The sequence below is a fragment of the Miniopterus schreibersii genome (assembly GCF_964146895.1).
Source record: "Miniopterus schreibersii genome assembly, chromosome: X".
Taxonomy (NCBI): domain Eukaryota; kingdom Metazoa; phylum Chordata; class Mammalia; order Chiroptera; family Miniopteridae; genus Miniopterus; species Miniopterus schreibersii.
Window position 1 is genome coordinate 9,508,930 of NC_138104.1, and position 17,197 is coordinate 9,526,126.

General features: G+C 38.2%; 1 protein-coding gene across 1 annotated transcript in view; it reads right to left on the reverse strand.

Annotated features, from left to right (window-relative positions):
• Positions 1-6,470: 6,470 nt before the first annotated feature.
• Positions 6,471-17,197, reverse strand: part of LOC308551720 (uncharacterized protein) — a gene marked incomplete at both ends in the record, with an annotated part of 60,498 nt that continues 49,771 nt past the window's right edge. The window contains 1 exon segment of the mRNA XM_081126359.1: positions 6,471-7,420. Coding sequence (XP_080982485.1) covers positions 6,471-7,420 — 950 coding nt within the window.

The following is a 17,197-nucleotide window of genomic DNA, read 5'->3' on the forward strand; positions in this document are numbered from 1 at the left end:
GTCTAATTGGGGATAACACTCCAAAATAATTAATTATAAAACAACATGAAAGATGTTAAATTTATGGATGAACAAAATGCTATTAAGCAAAAGAAATGGAATTAAGTCACTTCTGGGGTTAAACAGAATGGGATGAGCACTAGGAAGAGCTTTACTGAAGAAATGCCATTAGATATGGCCCTTGAATGATGAGACTAAAATTTTACCAGGCATAGAAAACATAAAGGGCACAGCAGGCAGATGAAATAAGATATGCAGTGGCATACATGCATAAAAGGTCCAGAGAAAGAAAATACAGTGGATCCTTGAACAATGCAGGAGTTAGAGGCACTGACCTCTGCACAGAAAAAAATCCATGAATAACTTTTGTCTTACCCAAAATTTAACTACTTAGTTGTCTGTCAGTATCCACGGGCACTTGGTTTCAAGATTCTCAGCAGATTCCAAAATCCTCAGATGCTCAAATCCTTTATATAAAATGGCATAGAACAATGTACACTATTGTCTTCCTGGAGCATGGGATTTGTGGAGATTAAGTAGACACTGAGGATAAAAAACATTAGCAGGGGCCTCAATTAATTCTGCATATCTTATAGGCAATAAGGAGCCATTGGGAGTTTCTAATTTTACAGAAGGATTGTAGAGGGAGGATTAACATGATGATATTTTTCCTTTTAGCACAATCACTCTGGAGACACAGATTGGATGGCTAGTTTCGAGAGAAAAAAGACTGGACTAGAGAAAATTAAGTAGGAGCTTGTAACATTTATCCTGTTAAAGGATGATGAGACTGTGGACTAGGACAGATGCACTGAGGGCAGAGAATAGGGCATGGATTTGGAAGACATTTCAAAGCAAGAGTCAAGATTCAGTGAGTGAGTGGTTGTTAAGGGTAAATGAGAAGGAGCTGCAGAGGCTAACTTTGAGGATAATGAACATACTATCATGTGGCATTTGTAATGTGCTTTTAACTTTTAACATCTAACATCTATGATCTCATTTGATCTTTCAAACATTCTTAGGTTAAGGAATATATTTTCCCCTGTTTGATAGAGGCAGTCCAGAGAGGTTAAGTGATTCACCCAAAGTTTCATAGCTCATTAATGGAAGAACCGAGACTAGAATCCAGACTTCTTGACGCCTAATCATGTGTTTTTTCCATTCCATCATGATGTAGTACTGAAAAAGTGCTTGACCTGCTGCTCACACTTAACCAGAAGCAGTTACTATGCATATTACTAGTGGGGGAAAATAGGAGAGAGAGAAGACACCTAGTGAGATGAGCACCAACTACATTTGAGTCAATTGAGAATTTAATAATAATAATGATTCTAAATAACAATAATAAATATAGGGACTGTTTACTAAAGACTTACTATGTCTCAACCATAGTTCTCAACATTTTATATAAATAAACTGATTTAATCATCTTAACAACCCTATGAGGCCAGTCCTATGATTGTCTTCCTGTTATAGAAGATGAAATTGAGACAGAAAGTTGCCCAAGGTCATATAACTCCTAAGTGTCAGTGTGAGGTTTTTAACTAGATAATCTGAAAACAGTGTTTTTTCTTTTCTCTCCTCAGCAACAATCTTGCCTTCTTCCTACTCCTCTTTTCCAAGGACTTCCTGAATCCATCAGGCTCCCAACAAAAAGAGCATCTAGGCATCAGAATTTATTATTTTTAAAAATTTTAATTTAATTTAAATTGATGTATATTTGACATATAACATTACACTGATTTCAGGTTTACAACATTATGATTAGATATTTACATACATTTCAAAATGATCACAATAACTCTAGGAGAATTGTGTTTCTAATCCTAGTCCTGTCAATAACTATTGACCTTAATAATATTACAGCCTCTCTAAATCTTTTCATCATCTGTAAATGTGAATTTTATAATATAGATAATAATGCCTGTTTGCTTATCTCATTATTTAAATGACTTGAGATACTATATGTTAAAGAATAAGATAAATTGTAAAGTGTGTAAAGCGCTTTATAAACTTTATAAACCCACACAGTAATGTTGCCTGTGTACATCTTTCTTCCCACAGAGGCAGTCAATTCTTTGAGGGTAGGAAATAAATACACTTCCTTTGCCACTGCATCCTGGCAATAGCATAGCACATGCTGTATGGTAGGAGATTATAAATAAGTACTGAATGAGTGACATATTTATGGATGCTTGAATGCACCGGTGAAGGAGCAGCCTTGGAATGTGCTATTTAGGAAGCAAGTGGGCACTTCAATTTCTGGCATTTTAAGCTCATGTGATCTGGACATTATACTGACAACTAACATTTATTGTTCTTTATAGGCTAGGCACTTTTCTAAATGCTTTACATGAATTGAGCCATATAATTTTCATAACCAATCGATGAAGTCATATTCAACACCTTTTCAGCTTTCACCTGTAAAACTTAGAAACTACCTTTCCCAAACTCCCTTGTCAGTAAAGTTCAGTTTTGGATTTCACCCGTAAGAGGTACTTGCAGGAAACTTGGCAAGCGCAACAGAAGTAGACACCAGTTTTGCTCCTCTTGACATCATGTTTAGGTGTGTAGACTTTGTCAAACAGAGTTTTAAGCAGTATCAGAGCATTCTCCCAAAAAACACTTGCTTCAGTGACATCATTGGTAGCAGTTTCATAATATCCCTAAAAGTCCCAAGATTCCTGAAATTCTTGCAACTGTATGAGGTTATTGGCAATATTCCCTTACCATCCCTCTCATAGCCTTTAAAACAATTTTTGTAGGCCTCTAATTCCTACCTGAAATAACTAGGATGGTTTCTGTCAATACCAACACGATCAAACCTGATTACCCAGGTAAGTACTATTATTAGCCTACCTAGGTATAGAGATCAAAGCATAGACAGTGACTAGCTATACTCCACTGCCTCTCTTCAACTGAAATCTCAAATCCTATGAATGGGACATGGTGTCGTTTTTTCCTTAAATCCCCATTAGAAAATATTATTTGAAGCCTATTTTACAGTTGCAAGCTTTCTCCTCAATTTCTGAGAAAGTTATCTTAGTTTCAAACCAATCTTTATTTGCTTTCCAGAGTGAAGCAAGGTAAGCTTCACTTCCCAGCTGCCTGAGATGCAGGGTGCACAGTGGAATGTTGTGTTGGCTGTGATTGATCATGTGGAGAAGTGATATTCAACCTTAGGAGTTTTCAACAATCCAGAATTGATTTTATTTCAAAACACCCACAAAGAGCTTATATTTAAAATAGCTTAATATCAGTATTGAATTAGATGGCCTTTGGGGTTTAAATGCCTAGAAACAGAATGTTAGTGCTGGTAGGGACATAGCTGTGCTAACTAGCTGCTATGTGCACCTACTTTTTCAATCAAAGCTAACATTTAAAGTCAGGCAGTTGGATCTATAAATATTGATTTGGAGGAATGTCCATAATATATTGTCAAGTGGAAAAAGAAAGTTGCAGAGTAAATTAATCATATGATTCTAGTTTTTAAGAAAAGAAAGAAAATTTATATAAAATAACACCTAGACATAGAACTAGAGAGGTTCTTAGGTAACAAAACTCAACCTTATTATTATTTTGATGAAGAAATTTGAGGCCCATACAGTGATATAACTAAGGCGACATACATAGTTAGTTGCAGAATCAATTTCACAGCCCCCATCTTTAGACTCTCACTGTGTCACTCTCTGTAGGCTGTGCCTGTACCAATTCAATAAAGAGACAAAGCACCTAATGACAGAACTACCATTTTGTGATGTGGGCACCATTATAGAAAACATGATTCTCATTTTAAGCTGTTAACAGACCTGTAACAGAGAATGGAATATTTTTGCCCCCAAATTCAGGGTCATTAAAATGAGTACTCTTAGCATTCCCCCTAATTTCTGAATTTCTCTCTACCTGAAGGCTCTATTATTTTTTTCTCTACAATTTTATTAATCTTACCAATTTCACAATGTTACTTTTTTCCTATAAATTTTTTTATTGAATTTATTCGGGTGACACTGGTGAAAAAAATTATACAGGTTTCAGGTACACAATTCTACTACACATCATCTGTACCCTGTATTGTGTGATCACCACCGCAAGTCAAGTCTCTGTCCATCACCATTTATCCCCCCATACCCTCCTCCACCTCTATCCATCAGCTCCCCCATCCCCAGAAATCACCACACTGTTGTCCAAGTCCATGAGTTTTTTCTCTTTTATTTCTTTCACATTGTTAATTTGGAATGTTTATTTCAATTTTCCATTAAGGCTAAAACTTGCCCTAGCAACTAGCACAGTGCCTGGCTGAAAGTAGAAAGTTAATATTTGTTGAATAAATAAATCAAAGACTGAAGTCATTTTGCTTTTTCCTAAATATTTTTTGTGTCTTGATATTAAAGCATAGTTTCAATGGATGAGGATGCAATAATCTTTAAAAATAATGTATTATAGATAGAACTTGAATAAATGTTACGTTTATTTGAAAATCAGGCTATTTTGATAAGTGGTTTATTCATTCTCATTTTTTTCTTTCGTTTAGTTAGTAAGCATGTGAGACAAGTCTCTTGTATGTCTGATACTCCTTTTGCTACACCACAAAATGTCACATCTATTCCCAGCAGTCAGGGGCTGAGTAATGAACTGGATATACGCTTGTTCAATAGTGCCTTGCTTCACATCTAGGTGCTGCACATCAGTTTTTTCCTACTTATCTGTCTCTGGTTCTCCATCAAGCTGTTTTGGAGATGACTTCATTATGTTTGTTGGAATTAACCAAAGTAAAGTGAGACCAGGAGAACGGACACCTGGAATTTAGCTGTAAATCTGCTTCCAAAATGTTCATGATCCTGGGAAACTTATACCCTATTCACTGAGCCTCTGAATCTTCATTTAAGATGAGAGATATGTAGTAGATTCTTGTTTGCCAAAACCTTTTCTTTCGGTTTTAGAACTCATTTTCAAATGAAATTGTTCACAGAAAATTTTACCTCCATTGACATGTTCATTGTACCATAACTGAGCCATGTAAACTAAAGTTTAAAAACCACTGCATTATGTACATCAACAAGAAATGGATTTTTTTAAATGTGGTAAAAGTGTACAATGGAATATTATTCAGCAATAAAAAGTAACAAACTACTGATGCATGCAACAACATGGATGAACCTCAAAAGCATGCTAAGAGAAAACATACACAAAAAGTACATACTGTATGATTCCATTTATAGTCAATTCTACAAAATCAAAACTAACATATAGTAAAAAAAAAAATCAGATCAGTGGTTGCCAGGGATTGGGAATGAAAGAAGGGGGTGAACTACAAAAGGGAACAAAGAAACTTTTGTATTTGATGGAATTATCAAGTAGCTTGATTGTGGTGTTGATGCTGTGAGCATCTGTCAAAATGCACAAACTTACACACTGTAATTGGATAAAAGTCATTGTACATAAATTATACCATGACAAAATTGATTAAAATCACTGCATTAAATAATTTCCAAGGTCTCTGTAGTTTGGATACAATGAATGGGATCTGCAGTCAGCCAGGCCTAGATTTAAATACAGGCTCTACTATCTACAGGTTTTGTGGCTATGGGAAGATCACTTAACCTTCAGGAGCCTCAGTTTCCTCACACCTAATATTGTTGATAATAGCACTACTTCATCAAATTGTTGTGAGAATTATATGTGATAAGTACTCAATAAATGTTAACTGCATTAATAATTCTATGATTCCAATTTGAAAAAGCTCAGTGGTGGCATATATGTCATCTGCATTTTAATTTTTATTCCACTACCAACTATGTATAACTTTAGAAAATTCTCAACTCCTTTGGGTCTTGGTTTTGCCATCATTAACATGGGGAGAATTTTGGTGTCTCTCTTACTAATTTCATAGATGTATTAGGAACATAAAACAAAATGATAGATTTGAAAGAAATTTAGAAAAATGTTCCACACAAATTTAGGAAATGTCTGTGATACAATTTTCTCATGATTTTGAGGTTAAGTGGAGCAAGGAAATTATGCTTTCACAACAGGACTTGCCCTCAGTAAAGTTGGACAATTTCTGATATTTGTCATCTGGCTTTTTATTATACCAATTTTTGTCCTTTTTTTTTTTTTTTTTTAAATTTCAGTTATCTCTTGTCTCCTGATAATAGTCATAAGAGATTCTCTTGCTGCTTAGGTCTCTTCTGTCTCTGAGAAAATGATTCTGATAAGATTAGTTGCCTGAAGTTGAGTAACTTTATGTGTGACCACTAATGTGTCATATGTAAAGAAAGAGTAAAAGTAATGTCTGTAACAGAAATTCAAGTCTCAGGAGGGATAATATTTTGGGGTAAGAATATTTCCTGAAGCTTCTCATATGACAATCACCCACTCTACTAAGGGTAAAGTCAGACACTTTAAACATTTTTATCTTCAGTGGAGATGTAGCTGAGTATTATTTTAGAAGTTTAGAAGCAAAGAAAAACTTATTCTCTTTTTGCCATAACTTTTCTCATTGCCTCTTTAACGTCTTTGTTCCTCAGGCTGTATATTAGAGGGTTCAGCATGGGTGTCACAGCCCCATAAAACACTGAGATAAACTTGTCTAGGTTAGGGGATGACTTGGATTGATGTTTCATGTATGTGGAGATGGCTGTGCCATAGAAGATTGACACTACAGTCAAATGAGAACCACAGGTAGACAAAGCCTTGTGTCTACCCTGGGCTGAGCGAATCTTTAAGACAGCAGTGGCAATTTGGACATAGGAGAGAAGAACAAACCCAAAGGGTAGGAGCAAGGTGAAGATACCTGTGATGAGGATCATATGGTCATTGAGGCTGGTATCAGAACAAGCCAGCTTGAGCAGGGAGACAATCTCACAGACAAAGTGGTTGATGACATTAACCCCACAGAAGTGCAGATGCAGGGATAAGATGAGCATGGCAGTGAGCACAAGTGATGTCCCCCATGAAGTGGCAGCCAGCCAGACACACACTGGACCATTCATGACCATAAAGTAGCGTAGGGGATTGCTGATAGCAACCACACGGTCATAGGCCATCACAGCCAGTAAGAGGCACTCTGCTGTGGCCAAGAACAAGGAGACACTCATTTGGGTCAAACATCTTGGATAAGAAAGGTAGGGATGTGTAGAAAAACAATGCAACAAGGTCTGGGGCATGGAGACTGTTCCATAGCAAAGGTCTAAGAAAGACAAGTTACTAAGAAAGAAGTACATTGGAGTGTGGAGGCGTGGGTCAATGTGGATAAGAATGATGATAAATCCATTCCCCAACAATATGGTGAGGTAAGTTATTAGCACCAATGTGAAAAATGTGACTCGCCACTCAGGATAGTTAGAGATTCCAATAAGGAAAAACTCAAACACTGTTGTAGCATTGTTCATGGCCATTCTTCCCACTTGCCTAATTTTACCTGAAAGGATGAGAATAAAGATGGAGGGATGCTGTGAGAAAGGAGGAAATAATTGGGGTGTACAGAATCATTCTCTTCTTCCTTTTCAAAAGATATGAAATACAAATGGGACAAGTATAATGAGAACAGAGGCAAAGCTAAAAATCTTCCCCTCCTCTGGAAAATAGCAAATTCCCCACCAGTTTGAAATAAGTTGTATGAAAAGTTCTTCAACTTCTTACTACAGATGACTTCTTGTATCAGTTTTTCCAAGGAAGAAGAAAGGAAAAGGAGGCCATCTTCATTTTTCTCTCACTTGTTCTTCATTTTACAAGACAAATCTAATTCATCAGTCACCTTGAGTTATTAATATCCACCAAGAGGTGACCTCTGACAGTCTTGGATAAAATTGCCTATTCTTGTGTTTGTCTGTCACTCAGATTGTTCAGGCCTCCATTTTCCCATTGTGCTAGTATCTACCATGGCTTGGCATCGAGTGCTGCAAAGTACTTCTTTGATTTGAATTAATAGTATGTAAATGGAGTATCTCATGGTACCCTTGAGGTCTGTGAAAACCCTCTGCTAATATCAGTGGTTGAAGTTACACTTCCAACTTCTGTGTATTTCTGTTCTGTGTTTGCTGAGCCTCAGTTTGAGCTGTGAAAATCTGATGAGATGTTTCTAAAAGTATGGATGACAAAGAGAGGGCTTTAGTAACCAGCCTAACTTTAAAGACTTTCTTTTTCTACCCTCTCCACTCTCTCCTCAGTCTGTTTGATTTTTATAGCATATTCCGATACCTGAAATTACATTAATGATTTGATTACTTGTTTATTCTTTTGTCTCTCACTCAAATGTAAATTTATTGAGGACAGAATGAATAAATGAATATATAAAGTCCTAGACAGTCATATATATGAAAAAATCTAACTATTCCTCTTGCCATTTCGACTGCTATCCTTTATTTGAAATAATCATCATTACTCATCTCTCATCTGACTTTTGTCAGTAATTTCCTTATTGATTTCCTTGTTTCTGTCTCTGCCCCCATTCAGTTTACATGATTCAGTTTAACTGTAAGTCAGATCTTGTCACTCTTCTATTACAAAATGTCAGTAGCTTCCCATTTTAACCTGATTAAACACTAATCTCCTTATAATGACCTATTAGGCATCATGTGGTTTATGTTCCCATAACCCCATTCCTACCACTCTTTTTCTTGCTCACTTGGCTCAAGTCACACTGGCCTGCTTACTGTTTCTTAAATATTCAGCTCATCTCTGTCTCAGAGCTTTGATCTTTTTTATCTTGCTGCTCCATATTTATGAAACCCAGATCCTTGCATGACTTACCTTCTCACTTACCTCAGGTCTTTACTCACAAGGCATCTTTTCAATGAGTCCTTCTTTGACCACCCTGCCTAAAAGTTCATCTCTAGTCCCTGGCATTTCATATCTTTATTTCTTACATTATTTTTCTCCTTAGAATTATTACTTCTAGCACATTGTATATTTTTATCTATTAATTACATATAATTGATTGTTTCAACTAAAATATATGCTTAATGAAGTCAGGGAGTTTTGCCTGTTTAGGTTGCTGGTATATGCCCCAAACATAAAATAGTGTCTGGTACATGAAAGGTGCTCAAGAATTATTTGTTGAATGAATGTGTGAATGGAACTCTTTAGCTGTTCCATAGTAAAGAATAACCTCTCTTTTTTCCACCTGCCTCTCCCCTAGACATTGCTGTTTATATGCCAACCACCCCTTAATGTATATGTGTTCCTTCATGGGACTACCTTTGTCTTCTCTTTCCGAATCCCTTCCTTGAAGCTTCTGCTATTCACTGGCTATGTCTCCGGAGAAGTTTCTTCCCCTTATTTGCCTAAATTTTTATTTGCAATCTGGTTAAATTAAGTGATCTCTATGAGCTCTCCCAGCTTTAACATGCTAGGATTCTCTGATTTCTCTCAAAAAAAAAAAAAAAACAACAAAAAACCAAACACACACACACAAAAAAACCCAGCAAAAACAAAACAACAAAAAAAGACACAACCAAAATAAACCTTAATACTTCTCAGAGTATGAGGAATCTATTACATTTTCCTCCATTGTTGGAAAAGCTAGAGAAGGTGTTTGCTAAGGGATAGAGTATCTCTAACCATCTCTGAAATGGGAGAGCCACTTGTCCTGAAAAGTCTTTAGCAAAGAAGATTCCAAAACTCCCCCACTTCCCTATACAAGTTAGCTATCCCTGTTTCTTCTTCTCTACCCTGTTCAGCATCTCGGGCTAAGTACACAAGAACTGTAAATCCATAGATATGAAAGCAAATGCCACTTGTGAAGTGACAAACACATATAAGAGATGGAGAAGATGGTGACCTGCCTTCACAGGAGTGTCCTCAGAGCTTAAGAGATCTAATGCTAGTTCTGCCTTCATTTATCCTGAGACTTTGATTGCCTCCACTGTTTCAAGTGAAAATTCAAATAATGATCTCCACAGAGAGATATGCATGAAGATGAGAGACATATGGCTAGGTGAAACAGTGCCCTGAAGACTGTTATATTTTAAGTTAGTATGAAAATATCTTACATTTATTTAAATGGTATATATTTAACTCTCAATTATTTATACATGGGTTATTCACAGTTAATATCTAGAAAGATGATAGGAGGCTGCAGCGGGGAAAACGAACTGGTTTTGCATAGAAGTAGACAGGTGACTGTTATGCCGTTTAAAAGCCCCTGTTGTTCTTAGAAATCTATAAAACACACTGATTGTGCTGTTAAATATTAAATATTGATAAATGTATATTAATTATACATTAATTATGTAATATAATTATATTAATCTATTATTCCTAATGAGCTGCAGGATGCATTTTGTTTGTCTAATATTGAGGAGATATTAATAATAAAAATATAGTCTATCCTTCAGTCTCTCATGAGCCCAGTATAATAAATTGAGGAGCTATTTGAATAAAAATTGATTACTCTATGGCTGTGGGAAGATTTGTTTTTTAAGTGGTATTAAGCTTACTGATAGAGATTGTGATCAAATTCATGACCTTGCCTTCATTAGTACTGTGTTTGGACCTATGGAACTAAAATTGATGACAATTTCTCTCTCACACTTGAAGACTACTCAGCATCTAAATTGAGTGGCCTGTTTGTCACTTAATCTGGGCTCTGCCCTCAAAAGTCAGTGCTGATTGTCTCATCCTAGAATAATTATTAAAAGATTCCTGGCAAACGGAGCCTAGCATGTTTCCCATCTTATTCTTAGTCTTGTCACCTGAAAAATTTATACAACCTGGCTTTCCTTTCAACTAATCGCTGCCCCTTACCTTCTTCGAGGTTGCCCATGTCTGCTAAATGGTTAGAGACTGAATACAAAGGGAGGTATGAGGAAAGCAATTGGAGCCTTTTTCTGTTACCAACTCACCATTGGAGGTCCCACTCAAGTACCAGTAGATGGAGTAGAATGAGAATGCACAAAAAAACAACTTTTCAAGGGTTGTCAGGTTTGGAACAGTTATGATCTTCCTGCAAACTCTTCTGGCAAGATATCAAAAACCTTCCCAGAATTTCAAACTCCCAAATGACTGGAAACCTCTGAAGAAAGAAAATTTTTTTGTATTAAGTCAAATTGTAATTGCCAAACGTTTTGATGTGCAGCCCTTGGTGATGACATCTAATTAAATTATTTCATTTCTTAGGCAAACATTTCTTTCACTGACATTTGACCCATGTACATCCTGTTCAGTATCCTGTAGAAAACTTATAAGGAAGACTGAGGCGATTTGAATGATTTGCATCAAAGCCCTTAAGTTATCACAATTTTCAACCTGCTAGATAAGACATCTTTTGCCTCTTGGCAATATTTATCTATCTATTATCTTATCTTGATGAACCAGAACACAATTAAACCAAATTTCCCCTTTCTTTTAAAAGAAGAAAATGATTACAAAACATGATGCACCCAGAGCTGTAAACTAAATCAGATGACTTCCTGTAGATGTCTTGGGCTCTACACACCCTACTCAGTTTCTTGCTCTTTCTCCATCACCTATTTTCAGTGTAAGAGCATGAAAATATACAACCTAAAGACTCCAAGGTCCTGTGCACCCCTCTGTCAACAGAAATATCTGATAGTTACTCTCCCCACTAAGGCTGGAAAACAGACCCAGGCATTTCAAAAGCATATCCTGGAACTGAAGCCCAAAGTATTTAGGTTACCTCTCACTTATCCAGAAAATATAACTACCAGAACCTGCCTTTAATTGAGCAGTTTGATCTATAGAAATTGTGCCATTTATCCTTTTCTCTCCATCTAGGTTCAAAACCCACCAATCTATATGTTTATCTGGAAGCTGTCACCAGAGCTGTATCTCTGGGAAAATACTTTGCTCTGAACTAAATCTATAAATCCTACACCCTCACCCTAACATAATGTCTAGGGTCCAATTCTCTTCAGATTCAATTCTAAATGCAGGGAGTAAGTTGGTGAGATGCTCAGTAACTTCAATAAGATGAAGTTCCAAAGTGCCACCAGACCATTTATCTCACAAATAGAGTTCAAAGTTTCTGATCTTTACTGGAAAGAAACAATTAACTTTTGAGAGCATCAGGAACATCATCCCAAACAGGCAATTAAAATTTGTCAAACCAGAGCTTTGGGGGGAAAAAGATAAAAAGTAGCATTTTTAATTTGAAAATTAAAAAGAGTTCTATTTTACAAAGACATTAACACCAATAGACCAATATTTGCCCCAAACTGTTCTTTATACAAAGAAAATGTTGGGTTGTTACTACATATTTTAAAGAAAGCTTTAATTAATATTTTAAAGCAATTTCAAAATATTTAATTGATTATTAAAAAGTAGCAATTTTGTGTAGGGAAAACAAATAAAGAAAAGAGAAAGGAGACTGTTGAGACCATGAAACTTTTCTATACCACTCCTGGCTTTCCAGAGAACTAAGGAATAATTCTTCTTAAAAGTTTTGGTCCATAATCTCTTCATGTTCTTTCCGATTAAATTGGTGTCGTGACAGAGCCTGCAGATGGTAGAGAAATGTCTATAAGGGGAGCTGAGAGCATGCACAGCAGAGAGTGCATGTGTTTTTTATTTCAGCATTAAAATAACCCCTATGTTTGCCTTTCCATTCCCACTTCCACCACCCCAGTCTGCACAAACTGCCTCCATGGGCTCTTTTACTCAACTGTACAAAGTCTGTATTTCTTCACCTGACATGCAAGGTCAATTACAGCAGTTCCTTATCTATCATTTAACATTCATTCATTCATCTACACATTTATTCAACATATATTTAACAAGCACCCATCATGTGTCAGACAATGTGCTTGGCACTTAGGATACAAAGGCACACACACACATATGCACACATCCAGACACGGTTCCCACTTCCATGGAACATATTGTCTGGTATAGGAAACTGACTTTAACCAAACAATCAAGAATGTAATGCAAAACTATATTCAATGAATTATTTATGAGGGGAAACTTTAAAAGGAACAGAAATGTCCCCAAATAGGAAAATGATTCACAAACTGTTATATCCTATAATGTGATAATTATGCAAAATAATTTTAAATTACATGATGAAATGTTTATAATACAATATAGAGTTTACAAAAACAAGATAGAAAAGTGAATATATGGTATTATTCCAAATATATATATATTTTTAAAATATTTTTAGGAGGAGGAAACAAGATGGTGGTGTAGGTAATGGCTGCACCCACTGCCTCCTGCAACCACATCAAAATTACAACTAAAATACAGAACCACCATCACTCAGAGCCTCCTGAGATCTGGCTGCAAAGAAGCCCCACAACCAGGGAACTGAAGAAGCACTGAGACCAGTAGGAGGGGCAGAGATGCGGGCGGATGAGGGCTGAATCCCAGAGACAGGGCCGCAGGCCCACACCCAGGGCCACGGTTGAAACTGGGGAGTGAATCTCGGCGGTGGGGGTTTCCCGGAGGAGTGAGGGGGTCCCAGCCCCACAGCAGGCCCCCAGCCCAGGGCTCCAGGGCCGAGAAGAAATGTCCCCACAACTCCGGGCTGTGGAAATAGAGGGGACTGTCTCTGAGGGTCACGGAGGCTGCGGGAGCCCCAGAAGCTCCTCTTAAGGGCCCACGAGTGGACTCACTCAGACGAACTCCCTCTGAGCTCCAGCTCTGGGCAGCAGCCTGAAAGGAACCTGGGACACTTGGGGATGAACTAACCTGCCTTAAATCTGGGCAAGAGCTATAGGGGCAGCTTTCTCCCAGGCAGAAGAGCTGGCAGAGGTCATTGCTCCTTTGGTGAGTCCTCCCCACACACAGCCCACAGGCAGCTGCCATATTTGAATCGCCAGCACCTGACTCACACCTTTGGCCCTGCCCTGTGATTCCTGGAGGCCACACCCCTCCCCACCTGCAGGCTCATCCAGGCCATTTCCAGGGGCTTTTCTATGCAAGTGGCCTCTCAAGCCTCATGCTTAGGACTTTCCTAAAATCTCTCAAACAAGCAGCAGCATGCACCATATGGCTTGATAAGTGGCCCCAGGCCTGGCACTAGTGGCAGCCTGCATTGGATCATAGCTTGGCCTCTTCTGGACACCTCCAAGCCCAGCACAAGTAGCAGCCATCTACAGATTGCTGTGTAGCTCAGACTGGGTGGCCCTGGGCAAGGCACTGGCAGAGGCTGACTTTGCATCTCCCGGGAGGCCTCAGAGACAGTGCACCCGGTGGTCAGACTTGACCATGCTGGATTACAACCCTACCACATTCACAAGTGACACACTCAAGGGGCGCACTTGGTGAACACCAAAGCCCCACTGAAGTAAATCCTGCTCCATAGAGGTGTCTCCAGCACAGCAGCTCCCTGGCTGTAGTTGCAGCTGGTCCTCACAGCTGATTGGTCTGTGAGTCAGTTCCTCCCAGTGACACCAACAGCAACCAAGGCTCAACTACAACAGGACAGTGCACACAGCCCACACAGGGGAGCACCTAGAAGGCCCAGCCCAGGTAACTGGGGAGGCTGAGCCACTGGACCCTACAGGACACCTACTACACAAAGCCACTCTACCAATTCCAGGAGACGTAGCAGCTCTACCTAATACATAGAAACAAACACCAAGAAGCAGCCAAAATGCAGAGGCAAAGAAACATGTCACAAAGGAAAGAATAGAAGAAATCTCTAGAAAAGGAACTAAATGAAATAGATCCAAGCAAGCTAACAGATACAGAGTTCAGAATAATGGTTATAAGGATGCTCAAGGATATTAGTAAGAGTATGATGAAATAATTGAGAAAATCGATGCTACACTCACTGAAATGAAGAATAATTTACAAGGAATCAACAGAGTAGAGGACACTGAGAATCAAATGAGCAATTTGGAACATGAAGAAACAAAAAACACCCAACCAGAAGAGCAAAATGAAAAAAAAAATCTAGAAATATAAAGATAGTATAAGGAGCCTCTGGGACAACTTCAAGAGGCCCAACATTTGTATTTTTGGGGTGCCAGAAGGAGAGGAAAGAGATCAAGAAATTGAAAACCTATTTGAAAGAATAATGACAGAAAACTTTCCCTACCTGGGGAAAGAAATACACTTACAAGTCCAGGAAGCACAGAGGGTCCCAAACAAGAGGAATCCAAAGAAGCTCACAGCAAGACACATCATAATTAAAATGCCAAAGGTTAAAGACAAAGAGAGAATCTTTTTTCTTTTTCTTTTTTAATATATCTTTATTGATTTCAGAGAGAGGAAGAGAGAGGGAGAGAGAGAGATAGAAACATCAATGATGAGAGAATCATTGATTGGCTGCAGCCTATAACCCGGGCATGTGCCCTGACTGGGAATCGAACCTTGATCGCCTGGATCCTAGGTTGACTCTCAACCGCTGAGCCACGCCCGGCTGGGCCAAAGAGAGAATCTTAAAAGCAGCAAGGGAAAAGCAGTTAGTTACCTACAAGGGAGCACCCATCTGACTGTCAGCTGATGTCTCAACAGAAACTTTGCAGGCCAGAAGGGAGTGGCAAGAAATATTCAAAGTAATAAAAAACATGGAACTACAATCAAGATTGCTTTACCCAGCAAAGCTATCATTTAGAATTGAAGGTCAGATAAAGAGCTTCTCCGACAAGGAAAAGCTAAAGGAGTTCATCACCACCAAACCAGCACTACAGGAAATGTTGAAGGGTCTTCTTTAAGAAGAAGCCAATGAAGAAAAGAATCTGATGAACTAAATAGATCCAGAGACATTGGCGCATGTAATGGATGTTCATATTTCAGAGGGAAGAGGGAAGGGGGGTGGAGGGTGGGAAGAGATTAACCAAAGAAGTTGTATGCATATATGCATAACCCATAAACACAGACAATGACAGGATGAAGGCCTGGGGAGGGGGTGGTAGCAAGGTGGAGGGAGTCAATTGGGGGGGGAAATGGGACACCTATAATACTTTCAACAATAAATATAAATTCGCCCGGCTGGGCGTGGCTCAGCGGTTGAGAGTCGACCTAGATCCAGGTGATCGGGGTTTGATTCCCAGTCAGGGCACATGCCCAGGTTGCGGGCTCGATCAATGACTCTCTCATCATTGATGTTTCTATCTCTCTCTCTCCCTCTCCTTTCCTCTCTCTGAAGCCAATAAAGATATATTTAAAAAAAACAAAAAAAACACACAAAAAAACACACACACAATAAAGATAAATTTAAAAAATAATAACTAAAAATATATGTATATATTTTAAAAGAGAATGTAAATATGCACCTGTAGTAAGTGCTATGCAGATAAAGTACACAGTGATATATGTTATCAATTCCCACATCCACCTCTATCTCCCATAACTCCTCAGCAGGTTTTCTCCATTTGATTCAGGTTAGTTTCTTCATTATTTTATGAATACCTCATGCTCACCCCCACTCCTTCTGCACAGATGGTCCTGATGTATCTAAACAGTTATAACACCCTTGATTCTAGATAAACTTTCCCTATCCAAAGCATTCTTTTTTGATAGTGGGTCAAAAATATACTTCTTGTATATGCAAGACAACTAAAGAAGTTATCTTAAGGCCTAGTAAAAGGGTGGCAGGAAAGATATGGGTCTAAGGTAAAAAGGGAAATATTTGTGGATTCTGTAGCTTAGGTTAGGGATGTATCTTAACAGTTGAACAAAGGCCCTGGAACACTAAATTGCAGGAGCTACTGTGGGCAAAGTTAAAAAGGCAGGGGTTAGGGACTGAGCTAGTATGAATGCATTTCTCAGCTTTAGAAAGATTTTGACTAGTAGAAGACCTCTTCAGTATCTCTGCTTCTGGTGTACTCTTGAAAACTCCTTAATCAGAGAATGAGCAAAAGAAAGTGTGTAGTGGATTCCAAAGAACAAGCTGTAGTATAGGCAGTTTCTAGTCACAGTCTTTGGGTGCCTGTCTGAAGTTATACATAAATCCATAATCATAATTTGGCAAGTGACAACTCTGCCTTCTCCCTTTCCCTGATATTATGAAGTAGGCCTCAGCCATGATTTAAGAGCTATGGATTAACAGAAATAAAGGGAGATGAGGTTCTTAAGAGGACTGACCAGCCAAACATCTCATAACAGTCTTTAAACAGATTTCTAAGGAAATTTCTCTTACCATTGAAAAATTATGTTCCCATCTTAAATTGGAAAAATGTTATTTTCACCAGTGATGCTTTGGATTGGTCCCAGACAAATAGAACAACTATAGAAGCTTTGTATGTCAGAGATCCCTCCAGGCTCTGGGGGCATTATTAGCCTCAGG